The sequence below is a fragment of the Neoarius graeffei genome, chromosome 2 (genome assembly GCF_027579695.1).
Source record: "Neoarius graeffei isolate fNeoGra1 chromosome 2, fNeoGra1.pri, whole genome shotgun sequence".
NCBI lineage: Eukaryota > Metazoa > Chordata > Actinopteri > Siluriformes > Ariidae > Neoarius > Neoarius graeffei.
This window is the reverse complement of record NC_083570.1, coordinates 87,366,104-87,376,324: the sequence shown is the minus strand read 5'-3', so window position 1 is coordinate 87,376,324 and position 10,221 is coordinate 87,366,104. Positions and strand designations below refer to the sequence as shown.

At 38.2% G+C, this 10,221-nt stretch overlaps 1 protein-coding gene across 1 annotated transcript in view; it reads right to left on the bottom strand.

Annotated features, from left to right (window-relative positions):
* Nucleotides 1–3,574: 3,574 nt before the first annotated feature.
* The window catches only part of LOC132874242 (Kv channel-interacting protein 1-like), a 42,186-nt gene continuing 35,539 nt past the window's right edge, over nucleotides 3,575–10,221 (bottom strand). Inside the window, exon 8 of the mRNA XM_060910252.1 lies at nucleotides 3,575–3,966. Coding sequence (XP_060766235.1) covers nucleotides 3,919–3,966 — 48 coding nt within the window. The 3' untranslated portion in view covers nucleotides 3,575–3,918. The remainder of the gene's footprint in view (nucleotides 3,967–10,221) is intronic.

Here is a 10,221-nt window from a genome sequence, read left to right as displayed (position 1 = left end):
TGCAGCTCCTTCCACAGATGTTCAATTGGATTCAGGTCTGGGCTCTGACTGGGCCACTCAAGCACATTCACAGACTTTCTCCGAAGCCACTCCTTTGTTCTCTTGGCTCTGTGCTTTGGGTCGTTGTCATATTGGAAGGTAAACCTTCACCCCAGTCTGAGGTTCAGAGCGCTCTGGAGCAGGTTTTCTTCAAGGATCTCAGTGTACTTAGCTGCATTCATCTTTCCCTCTATCAGGACTGGTTGCCCCATTCCCGCTGCTGAAAAACATCCCCACATCATGATGCTACCACCCCCGTGCTTCAATGTAGGGATGGCATTAGCCAGGTGAAGAGCGGTACCTGGTTTCCTCCAGATGTGATGCTTAGTATTCAGGCTAAAAGTTCAATTTTGGTTTCATCAGACCAGAGAATCTTGTTTCTCATGGTTTGAGAGTCCTCTAGTTGCCTTTTGGCAAACTCCAAGCAGGCTGTCATGTGCCTTTTACTAAGGAGTGGCTACCGTCTGGCCACTGTACCACAAAGGTCTGATTTATGCAGTGCTGCCTGGATGGTTGATCTTCTGAAAGGTTCTCCCATCTCCACAAGGATACACCGGAACTCTGTCAGAGTGACCCTCGGGTTCCTGCTCACCTCCCTGGCCAAGGCCCGTCTTCCCCGATCGCTCAGTTTGGTCAGGCGGCCAGGTCAAGGAAGCTTCTTGGTGGTTCCAAACTGCTTCCATTTACAAATGATGGTGGCCACTGTGCTCTTTGGGACCTGTAAAGCTGCAGCAATTTTTTCTGTACCCTTCACCAGATCTATGCCTTGACACAATCCTGTTTCTGAGGTCTGCAGATAATTCCTTTGACCCCATGGCTTGGAGTTTTCTCTGACATGCACTGTCAACTGTGGAACCTTATATAGGCAGGTGTTGGCAATCCCCAATCATGTCCAAACAATTGAATTTACCACAGGTGGACTCCAATTAAGTTGTAGAAACATCTCAAGCAGTATCAGTGGAAACAAAATGCACCTCGGCTCACTTTTGGGTGTCATATCAAAGGGTGTGCACACTTGTGTACATATGATATTTTACATTTTGATTTTTAATAAATTAGCACAAATGTCTAAAAACCTGTTTTCATTTTGTCATTATGGGCTATTTTGTGTAGAATTTGATGACAAAAAATGAACTCAATCTATTGTAGAATAAGTCTGTAACATAATACAATGTGGAGAAGGTGAAAGGGGTGTGCAGACTTTCTGGCTTGACTATATATATATATATATATATATATATATATATATATATATATATATATATATACACACACACACATGAAATCAAGTCATGCATGAGCTGCTAGCTGACAAGGCACATAGCACCGAGGTGGCTATAAGCCATGTATGATGAGATTCGGTGGAATAACTGTTGTATTCTATCCACATTCACTAAATTTTGAGAAACAGAGCATTTTTATTTTTTGCAAATTTGATCAATAAAAAATGTATACAAAACGTCCAACAAAATAATTTCCACTTAGAATGTAAACAAAACCGCAAAATAACTAGTAATTTGTGAAAAATGCTATAATAATAATTCTTGAAAACTAAAAAAAGATATGTTCCCACCATCAAATACTTTTATTCCATATTTTGTTGCTTTTTTTGTGGGGGGGTGTTTTCGAGCTTTTATTTTGTCCTTGGTTGGTTCAGCAATCAGAGCATGCATTTGCTCATATCCAGTGAATGTGGATAGAATACACACACACATATTCTCCTGCACTTGCAGTATCTATTGAATGATTATTGTGTTTATGAAATTCAGCAGCCTTGAACAGAAATAATGGCTTACTTATCCCAACAAGTAACCTTCTAACCTTCTATTAGCTTTTGAAGCTAAGCAAACATTAAGTCTCTCTCTCTCTCCTCTTCCATATCACAGTGTGTGGATAAATGGTTATACAGTATGGTTATATGGCTATATGCTTATTGAACAGTGCCAACTTTTGGTAATTCACAGCTTTCCCGCAATAAAATAATATATACAATGAGCACAAACAATATAATGTTTACATGGCAACAATATAAGAATATAGAATATTCTTATCAGAATATAGTGATGGCAAACTGTATCAAAAGCACACAGTGATGCGAAAACCTGTCTGTGAAAGACCACATGACACTTTATTAAATGTCCCTCCCTCATGCTGAGAACATCAAACACAATGACAGACAGACAGACAGACAGACAGACAGACAGACAGACCAATCTGGCGACATGTAAACAAGCATCAATGAATAAATAACACAACCATACTGCAGCACAAATACACATAGATAAACACAGACAGAACAGCTTCAGCATTTTCGAGCAAGGAGCAGCACAGAAACGTCAAACAGCAATCCGCTTTTTCATAAGCCAACAAGAGATTTTTGAGACGGTCTAGAGTAAAGAGAAACATCTAAGAACACACTGACTGATGACAAAACATGTGCCAAGCTAATAACACCTGGTGAAGCTGTAGAGCAGTCACGTACAATGAAGATAGGATATCTAGGTTACAGGCAGTTACACCAGGCCTATAATTTACTTCACTATTTTTAATATTTGATTTAAAAACTGATGGTAAAAAGACACCATAGCCTAGTCGGGAATAAACTTTAAGGCTATAATAATTATATTTGTCTCTTTGCTCTCCATCAGGGTTTTGGATAATTAACAGGTTATTTTCTGAATGGAAACTCTCACTGATATACTCAGTTGTCCTACTGTTGTCAGGTTAAACAATCACTATGCTGGAAAGTATTAAATATCAAGATTTATAATAATTAGGAAACCTTCGAATTATATTTAAATTTACGACATATTTCGCAACAACTTTAACCGAGCCTGTTCATTTGGCTGTGTAGGCTGGTTCTATGTGGAAGAGCATCGAGCAATAATAATAATAATAATAATAATAATGTAATATTTTCTTTGAACCATTTACAAGCAGTGATACCTTTAGTCATCCTTTGGTTGAGCTTCACTTATTAATCCATGCTATAAGAAATAGGGGTACAATAGGAGTCCATTTCTGTCCCCCAAGGTACAGTCTACACTAATGTACCCCCTAGGACTCATTATTGGACCTCAAGGTAACTATGTGTACCTTTTTAGGACAAAAAAGGTACATATATGTTCCCAAGGGTACAAAAATGTACCTTCGAGGGTACTACTCCAGTGACAAGCCATTGTACCCCTAAAGGGATAGTAATGTACTTTATTTTCTGAAAGTGCATCTCCTTATTTTCTAGCAACATCAGTAGTAGGTCATTAGACTGTGCTTTCCAATTGTGTAATATTCCTAAACATCAGAGAAACATTACAGGTCCTGTATACAAATAAAACGAACAAATCACTCCATTTTATGTGTTAACTGATCAGATAACATAAAGCGCATGATCCTGATCTCAAAAAATGTGAACAAGTAAGGACAGTCTGATAAAAATCTGTTCCATTTATAAGGAAAAACCAAAGTCATATGAAAAGCTACAACTTGAACCTAAACCTAACTTTAAGCTCTGTAACTTTTCATATGGATTGGTAAATGTTGCAAATTTGTAAGCATGAAACATGTTGAGCACATGTGGCTAAGAAGCGGAACAAGGACAATGCTGGTTTCCAAAGGTCATGAATCCGTGTTGCTGGATAACAATTGAAAAATATATATTACCATGCTCAGCACATAGTGTTGCTATGCACATAGTGGTGTTGCACTGATGTCCAGCTACAAGAAGCTACAGTTTCCATGGTGATATGATGGGCATGAGATGGTGTAGCTTCTTGTCACTCTCCTTCTTGAACAAAGTAGCTGTAAACGTTCCTGGAAATCAAATCAGTCTTCTTTGCTTTGCTTTCTGCCTGTGTCTCCTCCTTCAGTCCTGTGCTTCTTTTATATCACATTCTCAAAGAGCTGCAAAGATCTCATGATGTTGTCATCCTGAAAAAAAAAAAAAATCACACAGGACTCACATTTATATGAGGTTGTCATGTCAACATTAATTAGGATGTTTCAGGTAAACGGCTAGCTATAAAAGAACAGGTTTTCCATATGAAATAGTATTATATGAAGGAATGATTTAAATTAAGTGTTAGAAACAGTGTGGACTGACTTTAGCTACAGTATGTTGGCTACTTTAATAAACATCCATCTACTGAGCTAGCTTAGCTGCACAGGAATAGCTGTCGCTTTTGTAGCTTGCATTTGGCATCACAATATCTCAACCAATTGACTGTTTTATGTCATTTAAGGCAATATTTAGTACTCCACATACAAGTAACGTTATTGAACATTTTCAAAATGTTTCATTTTGCATTTCCCCTTACAACTTGGAAGAGGTTTTACCAGTGTTCGAGTTGCTACTTGTAGCATGGAATACTTTTTTTTTTCAGTATGAATGCAGTTGAAGTTGGTGACAAAGTTTGTCATGTCATTTGAACATAGCTAATCATACAACCCCAATTCCAAAAAAAATCAGGACACTGTGCAAAACATAAATAAAAACAGAATGTGAAGATTTGCAAATCATGGAAACCCTATATTTAATTGAAAATAGTACAAAGACAATATATCACATGTTGAAACAGAAATTTTATTGTTTTAAAAAAAAATATATGCTCATTTTGAATTTGATGTTAGCAACACATTTCAAAAAAGTTGGGACAGGGGCATGTTTACCACAGTGTTGCATCACATCTTCTTTTAACAACACCCTGTAAACGTTTGGGAACTGAGGAGACCAATTGCTGTAGTTTTGAAAGAGAAATGTTGTCCCATTCTTGCCTGATATACAATTTCAATTGCTCAATAGTTCAGAGTCCCCTTTGTCATAGTTTGTGTTTCATAATGCACTAAATGTTTTAAATGGGAGACAGGTCTGGACTGCAGGCAGGCCAGTTTAGCACCCGGACTCTTTTACTATGGAGCCATGGAGTTTTAATATGTGCAGAAAGCAGTTTGGCATTGTCTTGCTGAAAGAAAGAAGGCCTTTCCTGAAAAAGATTTTCTCTGGATAGCAGCATATTGCTCTGAAACATGTATATATCATTCAACATTAATGATGCCTTCCCAGATATACAAGCTACCCATGTCATGTGCACTAATGCCCCCTCATACCATCACAGATGCTGGCTTTTGAACTGTGCACTGATAACAAGCCGGATGGTCCCTCTCCTCTTTAGCCTGGAGGATGTGGTGTCCATGATTTCTAAAAAGAATTTCTACTTTTGATTCGTCAGACCTCGGAACAATTTTCCACTTCACCTCAGTCCATTGTAAAAGAGCTCGGGCCCAGAGAAGATGGCAATGTTTCTGGATATTATTTATACAACCCCTGGCAAAAAGTATGGAATCACCAGTCTTGGATGAGCACTCATTCACACGTTTTATTCTGTAGAACAAACTCAGATCACAAACATGATACAATAATAAAGTCATTCCAAAGTGCACCTTCTTGGCCTTCAGAAACACTAAAAGAAATGAAGAAAAAGCATTGTGGAAGTCAGTAAATGTTACTTTTATAGACCAAGCACAGGGAAAAAAATATGGAATCATTCAATTCTGAGGAAAAAAATATGGAATCATAAAAACAGACAAACAAAAGAACATTCAAAACACATCACTAGTACTTAGTTGCACCACCTCTGGCTTTTATAATGGCTTGCAGTCTCTTAGGCATGGACTTGATGAGTGACAAACAGTATTCTTCATCAATCTGGTGCCAACTCTCTTTGATTGCAGTTGCCAGATCAGCTTTGCAGGCCGGAGCCTTGTCGTGGACCATTTTTTTCAATTTCCACCACAAGTTTTCTATTGGGTTGAGATCTGGACTATTTGCAGGCCATGACATTGACTGGATGTGTCTTTCACCAAGGAATGCTTTCACAGTTTTTGCTCTATGGCACGATGCATTGTCATCTTGGAAAATTATTTCATCATCCCCAAACATCTTTTCAATTGAAGGGATAAGAAAACTGTCCAAAATGTCAATGTAAACCTGTGCATTTATTGAAGAAGTAACCACAGCCATTGCCCCAGTGCCGTTGCCTGACATGCAGTCCCATATCATCAAGGATTGTGGAAATTTGGATGTTTTCTTCAGGCAGTCCTCTTCATAAATCTCACTGGAATGGCACCAAACAAAAGTTCCAGCATCATCACCTTGTCCAATGCAGATTCGTGATTCATCACTGAAGATAACTTTCATCCAGTCATCCACAGTCCATGATTGCTTCTCCTTAGCCCATTGTAGTCTTGTTCTTTTCTGTTTAGGTGTCGATGGTTTTCTTTTAGCTTTCCTACATGAAAATCCCATTTCCTTTAGGCGATTTCTCACGGTTCGGTCACATACTTGTACATTGACTCCAGCTTCCTCCCATTTATGCTTCATTTGTTTTGTTGTACTTTTTTGGTTTTCAAGACATACGGCCTTAAGTTTTTTGTCTTGACGCTTTGATGTCTTCCTTGGTCTACCAGTACGCTTGGCTTTAAAAACCTTCCCATGCTGTTTGTACTTGGTCCATATCTTAGATACAGCTGACTGTGAACAGCCCACATCTTTGGCAACCATGCGTGAAGAGTTACCTTCTTTAAGAAGTTTGACAATCCTCTCTTTTGTTTCAAGAGACATCTCTCTTGTTGGAGCCATGATTCTTGCCAATCCACTTGGTCCAGCAGCCCTCCAAGGTGTGATAACTGCGCTGTTTCTAACTGCAGACTAACGAGCAGATCTAATCTGAGGCAGGTGTCAATTTAGGGAAAGGAAATTGACTGGGTGAGTCCTTATTTTCTACCTGAAAATTGAGTGATTCCATATTTTTTTCCTCAGAATTGAGTGATTCCATATTTTTTTCTCTGTGCTTGGTCTATAAAAGTAACATTTGCTGACTATCACAATGTATTTTCTTCGTTTATTTTAGTGTTTCTGAAGGCCAAGAAGGTGCACTTTGGAATGACTTTATTATTGTATCATGTTTGTGATCTCAGTTTGTTCTACAGAATAAAACGTCTGAATGAGTGCTCATCCAAGACTGGTGATTCCATACTTTTTGCCAGGGGTTGTATATGGTTTTAACCTGCACATGTTGCTGACATCAAATTCAAAATGAATATATCTCATCTCATCTCATTATCTCTAGCCGCTTTATCCTTCTACAGGGTCGCAGGCAAGCTGGAGCCTATCCCAGCAGACTACGGGCGAAAGGCGGGGTACACCCTGGACAAGTCGCCAGGTCATCACAGGGCTGACACATAGACACAGACAACCATTCACACTCACATTCACACCTACGGTCAATTTAGAGCCACCAGTTAACCTAACCTGCATGTCTTTGGACTGTGGGGGAAACCGGAGCACCCGGAGGAAACCCACGCGGACACGGGGAGAACATGCAAACTCCAAAATGAATATATATTTTCAAAAAACAATTTCTCAGTTTCAACATTTGATGTGTTGTCTTTGTACTATTTTCAATGAAATATAGGGTTTCCATGATTTACAAATCTTCACATTCTGATTTTATTTATGTTTTACACAGTGTCCCAACTTTTTTGGAATTGGGTTTTGTACTAGTGCATCTCAAAAAATTAGAATACCATGAAAAAGTTCCTTTTTTACATAATTTAATTCAGAAAGGTAAACTTTCATATACTCTATATTCATTACATGTAAAGTGAAATATTTAAAGCCTTTTTTGTTTTAATTTTGATGAATATGGCTTATAGCCAGTGTTGGGCACGTTACTTTCAAAAAGTAATTAGTTATAGTTACTAGTTACTTTTCCCAAAAAGTAACGGAGTTACTTTGTCATAAAAGTAACTAATTACCAGGGAAAGTAATTATTCCGTTACATTTTGTGTCCCCCCCCCCAAAAAAAACAAAAACAAAAAACAAATTCAATTAGTGTAATCATAATAAAAGTGAATGTTAAATGTGTTTAATGACCGAAATGGACACTTAACAGAACCAGTTAGTAATGTTATCTACACTATATTAATATTTTTGTGGGACAATGTGAGATAAGACATCTATCAAATTTTATATATTTTTGTAGTTATTAAAATTGTTACTAATTACTGGCCACTGACGAGGACAAACGCTTTGCTCCTCGACATAATGTACATTGCACGTAGACATTTTTGCCTTTTATTTCAAGTAATGAAAAGTAATGCTGTATTTCCAATGTGAAAGCGCAGTGCTGGGCTGACCGCTCGCCATCGCTGTCTTCTGATTGAAAGTGTGCGCAGTAGTGCAGTAGGCGTGGCCTACCTACGTATGTTGTCCAAATCTACTCTGATTGGCTGACTATGCCGTTGTCTCGCATCTCCCCGCCCCACACTAAAGCAGAGTAAAGAAAGGCTGAACGAGCAGCGTGCCAGATGAAAACAGCTTTAATAAAGTAACGCAGAGCATTTTATTGTAAGTAATGGGAACGGCGTTATAACGATGTAAAAAGTAATTAGTTAGATTACTGGTTACTAAAAAAAGTAACGCCGTTAGTAACGCCGTTTATTTCTAACGCCCTTATTCCCATCGCTGCTTATAGCTCATGAAAATCAGAAATCCAGTATCTCAGATTATTAGAATATTCCCTAAGATCAATCAAAAAAAGGATTTACAATACAGAAATGTCCAACTTCTGAAAAGTATATTCATTTATACACTCAATACTTGGTTGGGGCTCCTTTACCATGAATTACTGTATCAATGCGGTGTGGCATGGAGGTGATCAGTCTGTGGCACTGCTGAGGTGTTATTGAAGCCCAGGTTGCTTTGATAGTGGCCTTCAGCATATCTGTATTTTTGGGTCGGGTGTTTCTCATCTTCCTCTTGACAATACCCCATAGATTCTCTATGGGGTTCAGGTCAGGCAAGTTGGCTGGCCAATCAAGCACACTAATATCATGGTCAGCAAACCATTTGGTAGTAGTTTTGGCACTGTGGGTAGGTGCTAAGTCCTGCTGGAAAAGGAAATCAGCATCTCCAAAAGCAGATGGAAGCATGAAGTGTTCTAAAATCTCCTGGTAGATGGCTGTGTTGATTTTGGACTTGATAAAATACAGTGGACCAACACCAGCAGATGACATGGCACCCCAAATCATCACAGACTGTGGAAACTTCACACTGGGCTTCAAACACCTTGGATTCTGTGCCTCTCCACTCTTCCTCCAGACTCTAGAACCGTGATTTCCAAATTAAATGCAAAATGTACTTTCATCTGAAAAGAGGACTTTGGACCACTGAGCAACAGTCCATTTCTTTCTCTCCTTAGCCCAGATAAGACACTTCTGACATTGTCTCTGGCTCAGAAGTAGCTTGATATTAGGAATGCAAAAGTTGTATCCCCTTTCTTGAAGATGTCCGTTTGTGATGGGTCTTGATACACTGACACCAGCCTCAGTCCACTCCTTGTGAAGCTCTCCCAAGTTCTTGAATCAACTTTTCTTGACAATCCTCTCAAGACTGCGGCCATCCCTGTTGCTTGTGCACCTTTTCCAGCCACCCTTTTCACCAATGAGCTTTTGTGGCTTACCCTCCTTGTGGAGGGCATCAGTGATCATCTTCTGGACAACAGTCAAGTCAGCAGTCTTCTCCATGATTGTGGTTGTGTGTACTGAACTAGACCGAGAGATACACTGTGTTCATACTGTTTTACTCAAACTCCAAATGAAATATTCTAATATTTTGAGATGGGTTTTTTTATGTTTTTGTACTGTATGCCATACTGATTAAAATTAAAATAGAAAAATGCTTGAAACATTTTAGTTTATATGTAATGAGTCTATAATATATAACATTTTCACTTTCTTAAATAACTGATGGAAAATATTGCACTTTTTCACAATATTCTAATTTTTTGAGATGCACTAGTATAATCCTATAGTCTAATTGTGACTAAATATATGTTTACACTTATTATCAGCTTCAGTAAGTTGGTAATAGGTAATTCACATTTCCAGTACTGTTTTCTGGTCTAAAAGAGGAAAGTAAATTCATTAGAAATGTATTTTGACTTAGTTGTGCTCCTGTGTACTGGCTTATAGTAAAGCCAGAAATCAAGGTTAATCACGTCAGATATTTAATTTTTATGAACAATGATTTACATTGAAATAAAAACTGTAAATCCACAAAACCTACAACATTTGATTTATCCAGACTTTTGTTGGTTCCAAGGTCAAATTAAAGATAGAAAAATG